We start from the raw sequence: 22,189 nt of genomic DNA, 5'->3' as shown, positions 1-22,189 counted from the left end.
GTAGTTAGCCTTTTTTGCAAATACTGGTAATTTGCCATATAAATATTATGGGGTTTTTTTAATGTTCAAGACTGTTAGAATCACATGTGCCTACCAGGTTTTGTAAATTTCTGAGTTTTCCTTTAGGCTTTATATGATTTGGGGTAAATTCGGACAGGTCCCCTTTCTAAACCACACCTTTATATCGTCCCAATGGGTAAATAGTCTCAAAATTTTTTGAGATAATTATTGACCTAGAGAGTCCAGAAAATTTTACTGCAGTGTTTTTTTAACGTAGAAGTAGTTTCGGAAAAGTTTTTTTTTTTTATCTTCCCAATCATTTAACAAACGATTTGACAGCAGTGGTTCTAGAGGCAAAGTTGTCTGGAATGAGGAGTTCTGTCATTTCATATGAATATTGCGTGTATATGCAAATAAACAATCGTTTATGCCCTTGAAAAAAGTGATAGTGACCCAATTTCTTTCAAATTTCTCACAGACCTTTGTGGCCATGAGTCAAACAGGCCCACCAAGTTTTGTTCCAATCAGCCTCTGTTAACCATATCTATAGTTGGTCAAAGTCATTAGCCAATGGCATTCATGTTTTTATTTTTTTAATTTATTTATTTGTTTTTTATACGCAAATGTCCTTATAGACACTTGTGGCACTTTGGACCAAGACCATGCACAGCGATTAATAGGAAAAATGCTTGCGTAGGTATAGCCATGTTTATGTTTTTTTTTTCTTATTATAGCGCCACCAAGTGGCCCAGCTCCACTATTTTTTGTCCTGAGACCTCAGATTGACCCCTTACATAAGTGTTCTGAGTTTGGCAGATATATCTCATTTACGTTCAGGAGTTTTAGGCATTTTTTTTGATAGTGAATTTAAAGTTTGACCTTTTTTGATAATTATTGTTAGTCACTCTCCAGATAATACCTCTGCACTGGTTTAGTTCTGATAGAGCGAAAAACCTACAGTAGGACTAGTTTGCAAAAGCAGGTTTTGCAAAAAATCGAAAATACCGGAAAATCGCAATCAAATCTGAGGCATGTGCTTTGTTCGAAGTAAGCCAACGACATAAGAGACTTAAACCTATGACTGACAGTTTAAAAGTTATGAACGATTTCGTACTTTTGACCGTTATAGCGTCCCCGACGGGCCAATTGGGGCGAGCCGTGGTGATGTTGTCGGCGGTATGAGTACTACCATCCCTCCAAGTTTCAAGTTTCTACGACTTACGGTTTGGTCTGTACCATCAGTTTTATGTGGAGATTGCTGATCTGTGACTATTCTAACAATTACAATGGGGTTTCAGCACTAACACGCTTGAACCTCTAATTAAAACACTCAATTACATAAAATAAGTAACGTAATAGGATACTGAAGTAACATGTAATATGACACTCTACTCTGACAAAGCATGCTGTATTCTGGTAGTTCAACCTTAAAATAAATTAAATGTTTGGTAGTTAGGTTGGTTAAACGTTTTATGAGAGTTTTTGGACACGGACATTGCTGTCCTCCAAGGACCTCAGTGAAACATGTTTTTAAATTGACCTACAAGAGTTAAATAATCCTTTGGATTGCCAGAACTTTAACACCTCCATGTTTACAGCTCAGTATCTCTGGCCTGAGCTGCGCAGCATACCCAGGGTTACTTTCAGAGCTAAGGACATTTAACAGATGTCTTAACACATTCAGCAGGAATTTACAGTTCTACCGTGTGTCGCGGCTAGGAGAGCAGCGGAGACCGGTGTCGTGAGCACAGCATTTGACATTACAACGGTCTCATAAAAGCATGATAAGAGTGTGGGTGGAAACCACGGCCTGCTACAGCTGCTGGGTTTATCTCAAAACTGATGAACGCCGCAGACCGACATCCTCGGGGGAAAAGAAAGAATCAAGACTCTATATAATTTGTGTGCATTAGCATGCCGAAGCAAAATCAAGAATGTAGACATCCAACATGGGGTTGAAATCTCTACAGTAGATCAAGTGTACTCCTCAGGAGTCTATTTATACACTTAGATGTTAGATGCAAATATAATTAGCTTGTTTTGGCACACCGCCGCTGCGTATCCTGATACAAAGTCGCCTTATTGCCTGGTTTCACTGGCCATCGTTTTTGGCATCAGCCAGTTTCCTTTGGAATTCTTTTGATGTGCATGGATGCAAACACTGCCATATTCATTACGAACTGTTTATTTTGCCATTTGTTAACAATTAGATCTGAATATGCCAAAGCCAAAGGGGATACAAACAGCTGTCAAGATGATTTTTCAAAGGTAAAGTGAGCATTTTTATGTTTTCGGCACTCATTTTAAACAGTTTTCATGCAATTAGGGAAATAAATGTGGCATGGCGCTGTTTTGGTCGCGTAGAAATATTCCAAAGCTGCGCCTGAGTCATTTGTGCTGCGAGGCAATTACATATCACAGCATCAAAGTGACACATTAAAAGCACTGGAAACGCGGACTTTGATATGTTACTATAATATGTTATTAAGCCTAAGTGAAAAACAATAGTTCTTTAAAGAGAGGGTTTCACATAAGAGCTTTCTTGCATGTCACGGCTCTTATCTGTAAATTAGCCCAATAAGAGCAATCAAAGTCTGTCTGAGCAGTGCACTTCCCTTTCATTTGCTCTAATCGAATAGACATTTTCCCTCAAATTTCAGTGTACTACATCACATATTAAACAGCCAACAGGTACAATTAACACTAATAACCTTCTACTATCTGTTAAATTCAGACTTTTGGAAAGGGACAGAAAAGATCTAACCATGCTGTCCCGGTCCCATCTGCGGATATCATTTATTTGGAGGTAATGGAGCTGTAGGTGTTTGACAGATGATTCACCTTTACAAAGGTGAGCTAGTTCTCTCCTCTCACGGACGCCAGTGATGCCCCTGGCTCGAGTTTGCCTTTGGCTGAAAAACAGCAAATACAGTAAGATGCATTTCACCCTTATTCTCCACAATAATGTGACACAGATGTTTTTCTTTTGGTCTTTAGAAGGGTGTTTGTTCATTACCCATGTCCCGTTAGTCACACATATGGTGTTCATGTTTTAGTAACGTGAACACAATAAAAACAGGCCAAATAAAAGTTTCTCAAGGCAGCATCTAATAAATTCTCCTACCTCACAGAGAATGATTAAAAGCTGCTCGGCGCTCTTATTTAATTCATGCCAAGTTGAGGGACTGACTCTACTCCTTTTTTCCCCGAATTCAAACAAATATTTTTTTTGCTTGCCAAAAAATAAATAAATTTAATATTGCATTAAGGGGAGCAGCACAATACCTAGAATGCAGCATATTTAAAAAGAATGCCATACATTTATTTACATTATAGGATGCCTTCCTGTCACAGGGAAAAAATCTGCTGCAATAAGAAAGCTCAAGCCTCAATCACTGGGTCACGAAAGCAATTAAAATCCCAAGAGCTAGACTGGAATTCTGCCCACTTAAATAAAAATCCTGAAGGCCTTGAAAATCAGACAAAGAGGGAATTTCAACTATGTGCAAAGCAATTCACTGCATAGAAATCATATAAAATGCAGGCAATCAGGCATTCATGTAGCTTAAACAGAGGAGCGTGGCACTACAACGGCAAGGTCATGGGTTCGATTCCCAAGGAATGCATTAACTGAGGCAATCCAAGTTGAATAAAAGTGTCTGTCAAAGGCATAAATGTAAAACAAAAATGAAAAGAACATGTCTGTCACAATAAAAAAAAAAAACACTTTTCCATTTTCTTTCCCCTATTTCTTTTTCTTTTTTTTATACAGAATTATGTACATCCATATCAAACTGGCAAATTAATTCATCAACTGTAGCTGAGGTCCATCAAAGCTGTTTCAGATTAAACATCATTCTGAAACAGCCTTGATAAACCGCAACAGTTTGTTTCATTAAAATAACGGATAGCTTTTCTTATATCATTTCCACTTACATTTTTCGATTTGGCTCGTTCAGCAGCACTAATGACACAGTAACTGAGTTACTGCCATTTTCAGGGATCTCATTTGATGCTCCTTAAAATGAATCCTGAAGGCATTTGACACAATGCTAAAAGCAGGATTTGTTTTTTTTTTTTTTGTCAAGGAGATGTTACTTGGCAAAGCACAAAGTCTTTCCAAGTGGGCAAGGATTGGGCAGTGCTGGGTAAGATGAGATCATGTCAATATTTTAACTTCATTAGACCTACTAGACAAATAAATATGGCTACATTCGGATAGCTGAAGTGAGCTTTTCTCTCTGTACAGCAGTAGGAAACCCAACCTTGTCACACTAGGACTTTCAGACACTGTGTTCCAACTCACAATGTTGGATTCAACAAGGAAGATTTCACAGAAGCTGTAAAGGGTATTTTGGTGAGAGTGAGTTCAAATATTTTAACGGCTTTAGAGGTTGGTTTTTTTGGCAGGCCGAGTTGCAGTTTTGTGCCATTTGGTGTTTTGGCCATTTTAAAACTGGGATGATTTATCTCACATTCCAAGAGGCAAATTAAAGGACTGAATAAGACTGCTTTTCTGAACTTTTAGAACTAACGAGTGAAGTTTCTGCAATGAGGCTTTAAGAGAGATGTTTTTTTCTTCAGTAAAAGAGATTTTTAGCAGAAACTGTGGTTCTTGTTGATTACTAAAATGCAAGTCAGCGGCTGCCCGGTTTTGAGAATAAAAAAGCATATCAAGGAAAACAAAAGTTTTACCCATGGCTCCTAACGTCAAATTGAGGTCTTATGAAGGGAGACGATTGGTCTGTGCCAAGGTTAATTTAGTTTTGCTTTTTTAAATTCGTTTTATTTTAGTATAGTTTTCAAATTTGCAATAAAACTTAGTTTAGTTTTTATTAGTTTCATTAACAATTTTGTTAGTTTTAGTTTAGTTTCTATTTTGTAAACACATTTCTATTTAGTTTTTATATAGTTTAGTTTCAGTTTTAGTTTTAGTTTTTTAGAGATTAAATAGAGATCACGATTTCCTAGCAATTCTAAACTAAGCAAAATAATGTGAGACAAGATATTAATTGCTTTAGTCTATTAAAAAGTGTTTAATTCATTTGAATGAATTATTAATAATTTAATACATAATATTTAAAATAGAATATATTTAATACACCAACTTTTTATATTAAATTTATGAAAAAGTGGTTTGAATGAATAAATGATTTGCTCACAAAAACATAACTGGATGAATCTGCGTTTTTGAATCAATCTCTAGTAGTCAATGACAAATACATTTTTAAACAGTTGTTTCCATGTGAAGCGCCAATTACTTTCAAAAAATGACGTGCTGTTTTGATCTCTACCATAGACATCACATCAGTGTTTATATCCAAACTATGACCTTTAATCAGAATATTGCTGTGATAATATTAACGACTGGGTATTTGAAAAGACTGTTTGTAAAGCCGTTTTTTTTTTTTTTTTAACATAAACATGATGACCGCTCTCTCTGTCAGCGGCAGTGCAAATATAGATTTGAATGTTCCGGTAAGACTTTTCAAAGGTTTAATAGACATGAGGAATCGTTGTCATTTACAAATGATCGCGTGGGGGTTTGAATCTCTATCATGTAACAATTAAGCAGCTCCAGTATATTGGTTTGATCGCTTGTGTTACATAAAATACATCAATAAAAACTGATGCAGTAGCCTAGATTTAATTCAGGTGCTGTTCATGTCGCAGCCTTTATTTTTCCACCATGGGGTGAGAACATAATGATTACGAAAACGATTATTTATTTTTGATAATTATTATTTTTATTTCAGTTAGTTTTTCAATAAAAGTTGTTAGTTTCGTTTCGTTCTAGTTTTTCATTTATTTTGACATTTTTATTTTATTTCAGTTTACGAAAATGTTTTTTGATCAATAGTTTTCGTCTTAGTTTTAGTTTTCGTTTACGAAAATAACCTTGGTCTGTGCAAGAAACTAAACATTATTTACAACACTTCCTGTGGCTCAGAGCCTTTGACAAACAGCCCAGAGTGATGTCCAGTTCACAAATGAATCATTCTTTTGAACTGGTTCTTTTTAGTGAACTAGTTGAACCAGTTCACCAAATCGGATGTCTGACAGTCACTCCGAATCAAAATGAGCCAAAATAGCAGCTGATCCTATGATGAATAAACTCATTCAGTGCTCCAGTACAGTCACTGAACTGAAGAAAACAGTTTTTTGGCTTCTCACAGTTTATGTAAAAGCTGAGCTGATGAAGACTAGTTTATACACATTATTTACATTATATTCATTATTGGGTGCTGTAATATTGTAATGGTGATACGTGATGTCATTGTGTGATTACATAAACTAGTAAATTGAACCAGTTAATTGAAACAAACTGTCCGAAACAACCAGTTTGCAGAAAATAATTGTATTTTCCATGTTTGCCTGATGCTTTGGATGACATGTAATAATGTTGCATATAATGTTCAGTTTCTTGCAAGACCTTAATATATCAACTGAATAAGACTTTGCTTTTCTGAACTTTTAGAACTAACAAGTGAAGTTTCTGCAACGAGGCTTTAATAGAGATGTTTTTTTCAGTAGAGGAGTAAAGAGGATTTTTAGCTGAAACTGTGGTCCTTGTTAAATCAAAAAATGCAAGTGAGCGGCTGCCCGTTTTTGAAAAAAAAACAAAAGCATATCAAAGAAAAAACTAAATTATATTCCATGGCTCATGACATTAAATTGAGGTCTTATGAATTAAAACAATCGGTCTGTGCAAGAAACTAAACATTATTTACAACACTTCCTGTGGCTCAGAGCCTTTGACAATCAGTCCAGAGTGATGTCCAGTTCACAAACGAATCATTCCGTTGAACTGGTTCTTTTTAGTGAACTAGTTGAACCAGTTCACCAAATCGGACTGAAGCATCTGAAACAGTTTGTGGCTTGAGCAGCACAGATCTACAAGTTACTCAATCAAAACTCACTTTCAGATGTCTGACAGTCACTCCGAATCAAAATAAGGCAAAATAGCAGCTGATTCTATGATGAATAAACTGATTCAGTGCTCCAGTTTCTGCAACAGTCACTGAACTAAAGAAAACAGTTCAACTCAGACTGAAGACCAATGCACATCTGAACTGAACACTTGAACATTTTTTGGTTTCTCACAGTTTATGTAAAAGGTGAGCTGATGAAGACTAGTTTATACACATTATTTACATTATATTCAGTACTGGGTGCTGTAATATTATAATGGTGATACGTGATGTCATTGTGTGATTACATAAACTAGTAAACTGAACCAGTTCATTGAAACAAACTGTCTGAAACAACCAGTTTGTGGAAAGGAATTGTATTTTCCTGTTTGCCTGAGGCTTCTTTGGATGACATGTAATAATGTTGTATATAATGTTCAGTTTCTTGCACAGACTAATCGTTTCACTTCATAAGACCTTAATATATCAACTGAATAAGACTTTGCTTTTCATAACTTTTAGAACTAACAAGTGAAGTTTCTGCAATGAGACTTTAATAGAGATGTTTTGTTTTTGTTTTTTTCAGTAGAGGAGTAAAGAAGATTTTTAGGCTGAAACTGTGGTCCTTGTTGATTCAAAAAATGCAAGTCAGCAGCTGCCCGTTTTTGAAAATAAAAAACAAAATTATTACCCATGGCTCCTGACGTTATATTGAGGTCTTATGAAGCAAAGCGATTGGTCTGTGACTCAGAGCCTTCGGCAAACAGGCCAGAGTGATGTCCGGTTCACGAACGAATCATTCTTTTGAACTGAAATGGTTCTTTTTAGTGAACTAGTTGAACCAGTTCATCAAATCGGACTGAAGCATCTGAAACAGTTTGTGGCTTGAGCAGCACAGATCTACAAGTTACTCAATCAAAACTCACTTTCAGATGTCTGACAGTCACTCTGAATCAAAATGAGCCAAAATAGCAGCAGATGAACTGGAGCACTGAATTAGTATATTCATCATAGGATCCATGATGAATATACTAATTCAGTGCTCCAGTTCATCCAACAGTCACTGAACTGAGGAAACCGTTCAAATCAGAATGACTGATGAGCCGCTGAATTGCACGTGTGAACTGAATGAAGTTTTCTGAACACTTGAATGAAGGTTTCTGAAGTTATTTTGGTTTCTAATTGTTTATGTAAAAAGGTGAGCTGATGAAGACTATTTTATTCACGTTATATGCTTTATACAAACAAAACATCCACGTTTGACATCAATATTGGGTGCTTTAATAATATAACAGTGTATATGTGATGTCATTTTGTGATTACATAAACTAGTAAACTGAAACAACTAGTTTGCGAAAAAAGAATCGTACTGTCCTGTTTGGCTGAGGCTCTGGATTACAGGTAATAATGTTGTATACAATGTTCAGTTTCTTGCACATACCAATCGTTTCGCTTCATAAGACCTCAATATTTTCAATATATCCTTAGAAGCCACAGGAATAATTTTGTGTTCCCTATGCTGTTTTTATTTTCAAAACTGGCAGCCTCAGCTTTGCATTTTATAAATCACCAAGGACCATAGTTACAGCTAAAAATCTTCTTTTCTGTTCTACTGAAGAAAAAAAGGCACTTTAATCTATGCTGGCATTAGGGTGAGTAAATTAACAGCAAATTTTCAATTTTGGGTGAACTATACTTTTAATGCCAAGGCAAAGAAGCAATAAATTAATTGCAAGCCTTCAATCATCCAACAGAATAATGCAAAACAAATGCAAAAATTGCAATTATCATCCCTGTGTTATATTAGAAAGACAGTTCAGTGAGACCTCCAGATTCATTAAGGTGACTGATTGACGCAGGCATTTCACCTGAAGCGCCCTTCACCTCACAGCCAACATGAGTCCTGCAACTCTTCACGCAAAACCAATTAACTAAGTGTAAAGCTGAACTCTCCAGCCTCTGGCATCTCCATTATTTAAGTTTAAGGCAATAGCAAAATGGTCATTTATAATAAAGGGCAGTTGTGAGAGGTGAAAGCCATGCTGTGTGCATTTGGCTTACAGTCAATCTCACTGAATTCGTAATATGTTAGCGTGAAAGACAAAGTTCTTTCTTAGTTGCCTGAACCGCTCGTACTGGCGCCGAGGTGGAACAATGTGCGAATTACTCTGAACTGGGGTTCAATTTCACTTGGATTTCCCTGAAAATAAATTGTTGTACAATTGTGAGGAAAGCGTCCTCTTTTACTTGAAAAATCACTACTAGTGCTGCTAAAATATATTTTTACTCCCCAAATGGGAATAAGAGAAAAGAGAGAGAACAAGAAATGGAGGAGAAAGATGGTGGGAGCGAGCAGGAAATAAATGTCACAAATCAGCGTAAAATTTGTGCCACATGCATGAGCGCAAACGCTCAATTTGTCAAAGCATATGTGCACAAATCATTAGGCCAAGTGTCTGAACCATGTGCACTTTCTGACAAGCTTACCAAACCTATATTTTGTTAGACTGTCAAAAATAATTTTATGCATGATCTGCTGCCACCTGCAGAAGTTACAATACTGTTCAAAAGTTTGGGGTTGGCAAGTTTTTACATTTAAAAAAAAAGAATCTTATGCTCAACAAGGCTGCATTTATTGGACCAAAAATACAGTAACACAGTGAAATAATTGTAATTTAGGCTATTCCTGTGATCCAAACTATATTTCAGCATCATTACTCCAGTGTTCAGTTTCACATTATTTCTTCTGAAATCATTGTAATATGCTCATTTGCTGCTCAAGAAACATTATTATAATCAGTATCAAAAACGGTTGTGCTGCTTCATATCTTTGTGGAAATGGCTATTATTTATTAATTTATTTACTTATTATTTGATGAACAGAAAGTACAAAGAAGAACAGCATTTATTTCAAACAGAAATATTTTGCAAACTTATAAATACTGTGACTTTTGATGAATTTAAAGCATCAATGCTGGAAAAAACTGATCCCAAACTTTTGAATGGTAGTGTAATTACAGATAAATCTGTGACCCAGGTCAAATAATTCACAAAAATGAGGGGAAAATGAGAGAAAAGTTTTGTACTAATAGTACTAATAGCTTTAACATTTATATATATATATTTGCTTAAGTTAAACATAAATATGTAACCATGGACCACAAAACCAGTCTTAAGTAGCACAGGTATATTTGTAGCAATAGCCAAAAATACATTTTATGGGTCAAAATTATCGATTTTTATTTAATGCCAAAAATCATTAGGATGTTAAATAAAGATTATGTTCCATGAACATATTTTGTAAATTTCCTACTGTAAATATAGCAAAACTTAATTTTTGTTTAGTAATATGCATTGCTAACAACTTAATTTGGACAACTTTCAAGGTGATTTTCACATCTTTTTGCACCCTCAGATTCCAGATTTTTAAATAGTTGTATCTCGTTCTATCCAAACAAACCGTACATCAATGGAAAGCTTATTTATTCAGCTTTCAGATCATGTATAAATCTCAATTTAAAAACATTTACCCTATTATGAAATATATCAGAATAACATCAGCCAGTAAACAGTCAAGTCGACATGAATTGCCTTTGCAACCCATTTTTCTTCTATAATGTGACAAAAAAGTGTACAGCAGGACTTTTATTCATCAGGAATTGATTTGAAGGTGTAAAATGGATTTTATATGCCAAAAGAGAACCAGATTGCATAAATAGCTACTTAGTTATCAGTTAAAGGATAACTATTGCCAAAATCCAACCTGGGCTGTTTTTTTTTTTTTTACTGTAAACGAGACAAAACATATATCTAAAAGCATAATTACGACAAACGAGCCGTTTTTGAGATTGACCGTGATTTCGTTTTGTGGTCAATGGCCGGTGAATGGGAGTACTAGGGGCATAAATTTGAGCGAATCAAAATCGATATTTTTACAACACTAAGAAGGCTCGACACACCATGACACTTTGCTCAAAGTATCGCCTGGGTCTCTACACATGAACTCCAGCATTGAGAACATTGTTTGTGTACACAGAGTTTACTAAAAAGAAAAGTTTTGAACAACTCACTTTCACTGTTTGAGTTTCCGCTCGCGGCCGTCTTGCCAGTCAAGAAGTGTCGATCTCTGAATGCAAATGAATGGACTCCATAGGACGAAATATTAGGCTTATATGAGGCTCTTTTTACAACTAGAAGGTTAATATTGTTTTTCACTTGCGACAAAACAACGAATTAGCCGTGCATTTATATGGAAATATGCTTTAGGAGCTATCCATCCTCGCATTCGGAGATCGACACTTCTTGACTGGCAAGACGGCCGCGAGCGGAAACTCAAACAGTGAAAGTGAGTTGCTCAAAACCTTTCTTTATAAACTCTGCGTACACAAACAATGTTCTCAATGCTGGAGTTCATGTGTAGAGACCCAGGCGATACTTCGAGCAAAGTGTCATGGTGTGTCGAGCTTTCTTAGTGTTGTAAAAATATCGATTTTGATGCGCTCAAAGTTATGCCCCTAGTACTCCCATTCACCGGCCATTGACCGCAAAACGAAATCACAGTCAATCTCAAAAACGGCTCGTTTGTCGTAATTATGCTTTTGATATATGTTTGTCTTGTTTACAGTAAAAAAAAAACAGCCCAGGTTGCATTTTGGCAATAGTTATCCTTTAACAATATCCCACAGCCCACATCAGCAGAAAAAGGAACAATGTTTTCAGAATTGATTTCGAACAAGAACCAGAAGGTTCACAATATGTGCATTAAATAAAATTCTGATTTCACGTTGACTTAAATATGCATCAACTTTCAGTCTGTGCTATCAGCTCTCTTTTTGTGACTGGCATTCAGTACCTTATGAGCAAGCACTAAAAAGCATTCCCGGATCGTCTGTCCTTGATTGTGGAAAAGAGGAAGTCATCAGTCAACTCTGTTGCTGTGCACTGGGCTAGATAAGGGGAATGTGGAAGAAAAGCTCCAGTGTAAATGAGGCGATCGGCCCCCTTACAGCTGTAAACCGGCCACCTGTGGGGAGGACAGAGCCGTGTGACAGGCCGGACACCTGCCTTCAGATTCAACGCGAGCCAGCCGACCGGCACGGCCCACACAGAGCCTAATAAGAAAGGACACGCTCATCTTCCACATGCCTGCGAGAAATTAAACCCTTTGGTTCCCTCACAGTCGCCAGGCTCAATTCTCCTGTCAGGATTTGATTTCTAACACTCACTCTCCTGCGTGATTGAAGACCTGTCCGTCACATTGAATGTCAGATGTCAAAACCGAGTTAAGACAGTTTTTGAAAGTATTTAGCATTAAAAACACAACTAAATGACTCACAAAGCTTTTATCTCACAGCAAAAGCTTAAAAAGATAGAGTTCAGATAGGGTTTGCACAAGAGATTGAACAGAATGTCCATCTGGCCACCTGGCATTTCATCCAGAAACCCTGCTTTTGCGTTTTATCCTGCGAAAAGCACTCCACTGTCCTCCACTGGCATAAACATTTAGGCTATTTATACGCTCTAATATCAGTCTAAACCCTATACTTTCCACTTGGCTCGCAAACACACATCTAAAGCCGTATCAGCCTCACCTTTCAGCTTAATCTCTCGAAACTTGATAAAAGGTATGAAATCCAAACTTGCCGTCTTTAGAAAGCGCAAACAAGAAGCGGAAAGTGATGGAGGTGAACCAGCAGACGTTTCCACCTGTTCGTGACAGAATAAATGCCAAAGAACTCGAGGAGAAACCTCTTATTATTGAGAAGCAGCCTCTCATGGGGACACTGACAGCCTTATCAGGTGTGCGGCAGAGATCTTGCCAGCAAATCCTTTTTCTGCCGTGAGATCTACACTCTGCCTGTGAATGAGAAGCTTAAAGGGTCTCTGATGGTACATCAAGCAGACAGAACTTCCATCAGCAGAATGCATATCAACTCACCTACAGCTCGACCAGATCTGTAGTCCTTGAACATCATGTGTTAACCACACGCTCAATCTCCTGGTGACGGCACCCTGTTAAGAAAACAATAGAGGCTTAACTGCGTTTGGACATCAAGGTGACGGAGATATCTCTATGCCTGTGAGAAAGCACATACGGCTTTCCATCGGCATAGTAAATGTCTTGGAGAAGCCGATCTAAATTCAGCGAGAAACAAATATCCAAATAAAACCAAAATATCCATAATGCACAGCAGTTTAATAGTCAACGTCGTCTGGGATCATCTGATTCAAGAACAGCCAGAGTCCAAAATTGACTGTTTACTTCAGCTGCTGATAGCAGAGGAACTGAGTTTATTTACCAGGCCTGAAGCTGCATTTTGCATTTTTATTAAAATATATTTTTGTCCCTTGTGACAATGGAATTATCTAGCTGCCATTCTTGCATATTTGTGACCCTGGCCCACAAAACCAGTCTTTTTTTGGTCCAGGTTATATTTGTAGCAATAGCCAAAAAAAAAAAAAACATTGTATGGGTCAAAATTATTCGTTTTTCTTTTATGCCAAAAATCATTAGGATATTAAGCAAAGATTATATTCCATGAAGACATTTTCTAAATTTCCTACCATAAATATATCAATACTTATTTTTTGATTAGTAATATGCATTGCAAATAGCTTTATTTGGACAACTTTAAATCAGATTTGATCAATATTCAGATTTTTTGCACCCTCAGATTCCAGGTTTCCAAATAGTTGTGTCTCAGCCAAATATTGTACCAATCCTAACAAACCAAATACACCATGGAAAGCTTAAGATGGCTTTCAGATGATGTATAAATCTCAATTTAATAAAAAAATTGACCCTTATGACTGGTTTTTGGTCTAGGGTCACATTTGTGAAAGTGCAGGCCATAGTATTACTCATATACTGGCCAGTCTTAGTCTTTTAGTGAAATAACTCATAATAACTATGAAGCAGCATTATAATATATTGTTGCATCAGTAGCTTAATGTGAGGAACATTGCACAATATGTGTTGCCAAATGTGTTGTTCTGGAGTTCTTTTAGCATCCTAGATAAGCATCTGGGACTGGATTCACAAAATCTAATTATTTATTAAATTGAATCTTGTTGCTATTTTCTTCCTAACAATTTTCCCCAAAACATTTTTTAAAGAATATTCTTAATTTGCTTCTTAGGACAAACTTCCAAAATGCAGTTTAAATGCAGCTTCAAAGGGCTCTAAATGATCCCAGATGAGAACAGCATTTCGATCTGTCATTGAGAGAAAAAAAAAAAAAGATATACTTTTTAACCTCAAATGCTCGTCTTGTCTAGCTCTGTCATGCACATGCGTACTCTGTGTAATCCAGGTCAATACAGTTAGGGTATGTTGAAAAACTACATAAAGTATTTTATTTTTTTTATTTTTTTTTGGAAAATGTCAGATAGTTTCGCTAGATAAGACCCTTATTCCTCAGCTGGGATCGTTTAGAGCCCTTTGAAGCTGCGTTTAAACTGCGTTTTGGAAGTTCAAACTCGGGGGCACCATAGAAGTCCACTATATGGAGAGAAATCCTGAAAAGTTTTCCTCAAAAAAAACTTAATTTCCTTACAACCGAAGAAAGAAAGGCATGAACATCTTGGATGACAAGGGGGTGAGTACATTATCTGTAAATTTTTGTTCTAAAAGTGAACTCCTTTAATGCACTTAAAGTTGTTAATGACAATAAATGGAACATATTTTCTTTCTCTTTGTATTTTTATATCAATATGGAATTTAAATTTAAATCAATGTGATTAATAAATTAGGTCACAAGTAATCTAAAAGCAATTAAAAAGTAGTCTGAATATATTACATAAAAATGTGTAATGTATTGGATTGTGCTATCTATCCAGCAACAACTCTACAAAATAGTCAAAGAGTGATTTTCAATTTTAGAATGAAACTCTTAGTTCACTAAAAAATGAAAATTAGCCCATTATTTACTCACCCTCAAGGCATCCCAGGTGTATATGACTTCCTTCTTTCAGATGAAGGCCATCAGAGTTATATTGAAAATTGTTCTGACTCTTCTTAACAGTTCAAAACAAGTCCAATAAAGTGCATCCATCCATAATAAAAAGTGCCTCACATGGATCTGGGGGGTGAATAAAGGCCTCTTTTAGTGAATTGAAAATATTTTTTTGTAAAGATTTGTAAAGAAAAATGCCAGAGGATTTCGATGAGACTGGTTTTCCTTTGCTAAAGTAAGAAAACTTTGCTTCCTTTGCTCCTGTAAACAAAATATGGATATTTTTTCTTAAAAAAAAAACACTTGAATTCACTACAGGAGGCATTTATTCACCCCCTGGAGCCATGTAAGGCACCTTTATTATGGATGGATGCGCTTTATTGGACTTGTTTTAAACTGTTGAACAGAAACACCCATCCACTTACATTATAAAACCTGGAAGAGCCAGAACTATTTTTAATATAACTCTGATTGGATTTGTCTGAAAGAAGTAGGTCACATTCACATAGGATGAGTAAATAATGTGGTCATTTTCCTTTTTTAGTGAACTAACCCTTTAAAACTATTTTTTGCAGTATTATAAGAGTGTCCATATACACACAGATACGGGACGTATTCAGAGTACAAGACAGAGCATAAATGAATAAAATGTGCCGGAACTTGAAACAGTCTAGTAACTACTTAAAAAAACACATGCAAATTGTTGGACTCCCAAAAAGCCATTGGTGACAAAAAAATGTTTGCATGCCATTTTTTATTACTATGTAACTTGCAGACAGTACAAAATGATTACCAAAGCCATTTTCATCTTAACAAAAGATGTTCTAAAGAAAATAACTTTCTAAGAATTTTTCAAGAATTGCACTTAGGAACATATCTTTAGAGGATTTTTGTGAATCGGCCCCCTGATGATAAATTCAATACAGAAGTAAACTGCTCTAAGGCACATAAAAAACCAGTGAGTCAGATTTAAACCTTGTAATATTGCCGTTCTCGTTACGTTAAAGTTAAACTAACTTGCTGAAGGACTCGTTGAGTGTAAATTCTGACCTGTGCTACATTTACACTTTAAATTGCGTAAAGGACATGAGATGTGAATTAACATCATGCATCTTTTTGTGTTTCAAAACTGCAATCCCACATCTAGGTTTCATTCAGATCTATAATTGAAATGTCAGAAATCATGAGTGCCCTCTTTCATCATTTGGCCTGTGAAAGCTTTGATTCACAGATTCATAGAGAGAGCAGCGTTCTGGAAACATATTATATTATGAAATCAAAAGTCAGCCAATAACACAACCAAGAAACAACCTTGTCTAGACAGAGTTTTCTGCAGTGACTGGTTGCATGTATTGTGGTCAGTGCAGAAGCGCTTGAGTCTTCCTCAAATAGATATAACGTCTAAGACGCACCTGTCACTTCCTCTTTGACCTTTGCCCACAACATGGTAATGGTCTCTAACCTCTTGACATTGGTACAAGTCACCATTTGCCTTGAGTCTTAGGCTGGCCAGACCTAAATCACACAGCTTTTACTAGAAGCATCCCATTTGAACTGAATAAACAGCACCACAATATCTCGATAATGTAGTTAATATGGAAAAATATAAATAATAAACAGGCTGCAGCACATATTCAAAGACATGTTTTATTCCATATATTAAAAAACTGGATTATCTACTAATATGGCAATACAACTCATTAGAGGTTGATTGATATTGGATTTTGCTGATACAATAATTGTGTTTCAAGAACGAAAATAGACAAAGAAATAAATAATATGATAATAATAATAAATGTTTCTTCCTATGACAACAAGTTGCAAGAGTTTACATTCAATTAAAAGCTGTATCTACTGTATAATGTAGGACTTAATTATAAACAAGCCCAAATATATTTGGAATTTTAAATGTCTACGCTTTATCACTCCCAGCAGCTCATATGAAAAGACACAATTTTACAGCCATTTACCGCAAATTGTGAAAATTCATCAATAGTAGATTATAGCAATCTCCCGGCATAATGGCACTGTACTCACTGACTGCAAACTGCTCTGAAACCACAAGCTTGTAGAATGTGCAACAGTGCAGGGATTTGACTTTGAAAATGTTGTGCAAACATTTGTTTAATTACATGGCCATTTGAAGCGTAATAAATATTGGGACTGATGGCCTGATGATTAAGACCTTTTAAAATGATAATAAAGACTGTTATACCATTTAAAATATTTAACTTTTTTGTAAATATTCAACTAACTTTTTGAGCCTATACTATTACGTCGTAATATATATTAACAAGACTGAATTAGTGTTAAACCTGATCACATGTTTAATAAAAAGAGCTTTCTATTTATAAGACCACATATCCTCAGTTATTCAAACAATGAACAAATTATAAGGGCCATTCTACAGAATTGGTCCAAGGTCAGAGTTGGAAACGTCTTGAAAAATAATGTCTTTTTCCACATATTTTGTAAGTATGCAAACTGTATAATATCCAAGGTATATATTTTTAGTAATTGTGCAGTTAATTCTCATTATATTTTCAGAATTTTTTGGAATTTTTGTCCTCTCCCCAAATTTGAATTTATACCGAAACACAATAATATATAAGCACAGCAAATAAAAAGGGTTATTTTGACTTATTAATATTTTTCTAACATTTTCATTGTAAATATATTTTTTTATATCTTTTTATTAAAAAGTTTTCAGACATAAATCAATAATAATTCAAATTTTTTCAATATTTTAAGTGTGATTTGTTGCATTTTGAACCAATTTTCCTTTGTAAAAGGCAAAAAGTTGATCATACTGATTTCAAATTTAAGGATTAATTATTTTGAATATATAATTGAACCAACCACTATCATAACATCTTAGTTGATAATTCAGTATACTGATAATGCAGTGACTGCACATTTTCACATAGTGACATCACATTACAGAATTTTAACCCACATACTAAAACACTAGTAAAACATACTCAAACACTAAATATTTGCATAACTGCACTAAAATTGTTTATTTCCCCCAAATAAAAGATCATCTGTTTCCGTTTGTCACTTCCGAAACAATGAAGACATGTTTTAGTTGTGACAATTTTAGCGAATAACACAAAAAAACTGCTAAAACTCCACCAAATGTTACAATTTGTTACAAAATGTGACAATTTTAGATACTTTTGAACCTACCTCAAATTTGCTAATCAGCCCAACAACAGTTGTACACATATAAAAACTAAATGTTATAGAATAACTCCCAAAAAAGGTGTGCTTAACTGCAGAAAAATAGTTCAGTAGTGACATTCCTTAAAATTACACACAGATTAGCAGATGTTTGAAAACAGTTTACCTCAAAATGACGGGACCTTCACTCTTAAAAATAAAGGTGCTTCATGATACCATAGAGGAACCTTTTTGTCTAAATGGTTCCATAAAGAACCTTTAACATCTAAAGAACCTTTCTGTTTCCCAAAAGGTTCTTTGTGGCGAAAGAAGGTTCTTCAGATTATAAAAAAAATAAGAAAGAGATGGTTCTTTAAAAAACCTTTGACTGAATGGTTCTTTGTGGAACCAGAAGTGGTTCTTCTATGGCATCACTGTGAAGAACCTTTTACAGCATTTATATTTTTAAAAGTGTATCTTCTAACACCTTGTAGATATGAGAGAGAAGGACACAGGAATATTCCCCGATCATAAATTTAGGGCTGCAATTAAAATCACACTACAATGGACTAAAACATACACTGTTTCGGTAATGACATTAAAAATACGGGACACATTTTTTACATAAAGTTTCATGATTTACAAAGAAAATACCAAATAAATATTTTATTAACTTTACTTAAAAAAAAAAAAAAAAATCTAAAAGATATTTTTCAAAAACAATGAAATAAAATACTTTTTTCCCCCTCAATATTAGGGGTAAGGGTTAAGGGCAGCCACGTCCCAACTGAAAGTTCCCCAATAGCCTGAATTTGTAAATGCTTTTTAATAGAGATGCTCCGATCAGCATTTTTGGGGCCGATCACCGATTACCGATCACCAAGATCATGATCTGCCGATTGCCGATCACTGCCGATCACAGAATGGCAGGGGAATGGGAATCTTTGATCTATAATCTAGCAGAGTTTGCACCATTTGTAGAAATGAAACTAACTCTAAATTAACTATATTGAAGAAAAAAAACCTCTAGAAATAGGCTACAGTCAAGATCTTGAAGAACCACCAAGTTAGGGTTAAGTTGCTGATGCCTTCCCTGCTGAAAAAAACATGCTGGTCCTTTGCTGGTTTATGCTGGTCATGTTGCTGGTCAAGGACCAGCATTAACCAGCCAAAGAACCAGCATGAACCAGCAAAGGACCAGCATAAACCAGCTAAAACCAGCATCCCAGCACCAAAACATACCTAAGCAGCATATGCTGTTTTTTTCACCAGGGTTTGACGATAGCAAGACGATTATTAATATTATCCGTCAAAAGGCGCCTAACTTTAGCGATGCAGTGCAGAGAGTCGGTTCTAGGATGCTTCAGAAACTTGTCGTGATATAAACACACGCCACGTCGCCTTAACGCGCCGCATGGGGAAGAGATTTATTTATATTAAAGTGCACCTCGCACTAGACTAGGCTATGTCCTTTGATATTGTAAATGTTCTTTGCTTGTTATTTGTAGCTGCTTTTTAAGATGGTGTAAGGATATTATCCAGCATTGCAGTCATTAGGATAAAGGTAGTAAAATGTAGTTTAGGCTGAATTAAATATGATATATCAGAATCTGTCTGCATATAGGAAACATAAACTTTACCTCAGTAACATCTATATGCGTTCATTAGAATTACGATGCGATAAAATGGCGCTAAACATACACACGTGAATTACACGCGCACCGTTTCTCCTCATTCTATATGGACTGAACTACAACATGAACTGATGACAACAATCAGACATACAGCGGTAACATTATTGTAATATGACGGGTATAGAAAGATACATTCATTTACATTCAAGCACGCACATTCACCACTCAGAATGAAACCGAAAGTATACTTCTCCGGCAAAACTACAGTCAGCGCTCTGTACACGCACAACTTAGTCACATGCCCAAGAACAAGACTACCCTTACAAAACTAATAAAGAATTTAGTACTCATGTTGCATGTTGCCACTGGTAAGCTCCGCTCTGCTGTTGTTTACCTAGGTGCCGTGCATGCACGTGTGAAAAAGTTGCGCGAGTAATTTCGGTCAGGTGATCGGCTTTTTTGATCGGCGCTTTTGGGGTTCGCCGATCAAGCTGTTTTTACCCAATATCGGCCGATCATGATCGGTTGCCGATCGATCGGAGCATCACTACTTTTTAAACATGTTTTTTTTTTTTTTTTTTTTGTGGGACAGCAGCTTGCACCAATTCTGTTGAATGGCCCATATAGTGAGCAAAGAACATTTACATTATCAAAGAATATAATCATTGACTTCAGTCTAGTGCCAATGAAAACACTCTAAAAAAAAGCTCCAATTATAATCAGTGATGCTGTCTGAAGTATATGATGAATGAATCTCTTATTTACGTCTGCACTTTGTTGTTTCTGCTGAGAGAATTTGCCAAATTGCAGAATTCAGTCAGCGAGCATGCATTGACCAAAACTCAATGGAATGCCTCTGACTGGCCATTGTGTTCATAAAATCAACACAAAAAAGTATTGGTAATTAAATATCTAAAGAATGATAATCTCAGTGTGATAGGCTCAGTGTACTGGAAGTCTAGTTAAAATGACAACACCTTTATCAAATCTTTGAATTTTGCTTTTGGCCTAAATGCAGCAACTGTAGTCAAGCGTCTAAAACAGACGGGTATGGTTCAGTCTTTAGTCTGAGGTTGAGCCTGGAGGGAGAAGAACGTGATTGGTTGCAGCCGTCATAACTGACAGAAAAACGTTAGCAAAAAATCTTTCCTCATGATGAACGCCACTATATAATGTCTATTCCTCAAACTCGGCTGTAGCTTGCAGGGCTGTTAGCAACGCGTTTGAACTCATGAGGCATATAAGACTGCATTTGAGCAAAATGGACATTAAAAATGCATTTGAATTCATCCGAGGTTAGATTTCAGTCAGTGGCCCAATGGAAACGATTCAGTAATGGCACTGACCAGCATGAAACAGACATCATCTTCTCTTCCAGCCAGCGGAAGATACATCTCAAATGAGGGTATGTTTAGTCAACAAGATTGGAATTGCCAAGAAATGAGACATATCACATATAAAGTACATGCCTCTTGACCCCCCTTCAGTACCACTGCATTGGGAAACGAATAAATACACAACGAATATAAATAATTTCACATGCCATCTACCGTGGAACAGATGCTGGGATTTCCACTTCCAGACTTGCACAGGTTCTTGTTATGGAAGCACTAATGATCCCTTTATGACAACGACTGTGTCTCAAAACCAAAGCGAACCATTAGAGTATTTCATGCCTATGATTCCCAAAAGTGTTGTCTGGGTAGGCACCCCAGCAGGTTTAAAGATATCACTTAAGTCAAAGCAAGACATTTATTTAAAAAAATAGCACCATAATGGGACATCGAGGGGACTTTTAACTTTAAAGTTGAAACATAGCCTGTTGATAAACAACAAACATTCGACTAAACTATGAGATCTTGCTATGGACAGGGCTAGTCAGTGCAATGCAGTGCAATGCAATGTAATGCAATGCAATGCAATGCAAAAAAATATAAAAATCTATAGGTGAATTTGTTGAAAAGCATTACATTATTTTTTTCTTTATCTACAATAAAATGAGCTGTTCTTTGTATAAAACATCATAGCATTGCACAATTATGATTGAATATTTAAGAATTTAACTAACAGGGGATTAAAAAATGTAAAAAAACTAAAACACACTTAAAGGGATAGTTCACCCAAATATTAAAATTGTTCCAAGTTGTTCCAAACCTGTATTAGTTTTGTTCTTCAGCTGAACATAAAAGATGATATTTTGAAGAATGTCGGTACACACTCTTAAAAATAAAGGTGCTTCAAAAGGTTTCTTCAAGCGATGCCATAGAAGAACCAATTTTTGGTTCCACAAAGAACCATTCAGTCAAAGGTATTTTAAAGAGCCATTTCTTTCTTAACTTTTTATAATCTGAATAACCTTTTTTTGCCACAAAGAACCTTTTGTGAAACTGAAAGTTTCTTCACATGTTAAAGGTTCTTTATGGAACCATTTAGACAAAAAGGTTTTCCATGGCATCGTGAAGCACCTTTATTTTTTAAGAGTGCACTGCAAAAAATTATTTTCTTACTTAGATTTTTTGTCTTGTTT

The 22,189-nt window shown here is 35.8% G+C and overlaps 1 protein-coding gene across 1 annotated transcript in view; it reads right to left on the bottom strand.

Annotated features, from left to right (window-relative positions):
• Window positions 1-22,189, bottom strand: part of enox2 (ecto-NOX disulfide-thiol exchanger 2) — a 318,313-nt gene that overhangs the window by 220,997 nt on the left and 75,127 nt on the right. The window contains exon 2 of the mRNA XM_073820293.1: window positions 12,850-12,923. Within this exon, the coding sequence (XP_073676394.1) occupies window positions 12,850-12,886 (37 nt within the window). The 5' untranslated portion in view covers window positions 12,887-12,923. The remainder of the gene's footprint in view (window positions 1-12,849; window positions 12,924-22,189) is intronic.

Source organism: Garra rufa, chromosome 16, assembly GCF_049309525.1.
Source record: "Garra rufa chromosome 16, GarRuf1.0, whole genome shotgun sequence".
In the NCBI taxonomy this organism is placed as follows: domain Eukaryota; kingdom Metazoa; phylum Chordata; class Actinopteri; order Cypriniformes; family Cyprinidae; genus Garra; species Garra rufa.
Note: the sequence above shows the minus strand (reverse complement) of the source record. Positions and strands in the feature narration are given on the sequence as shown.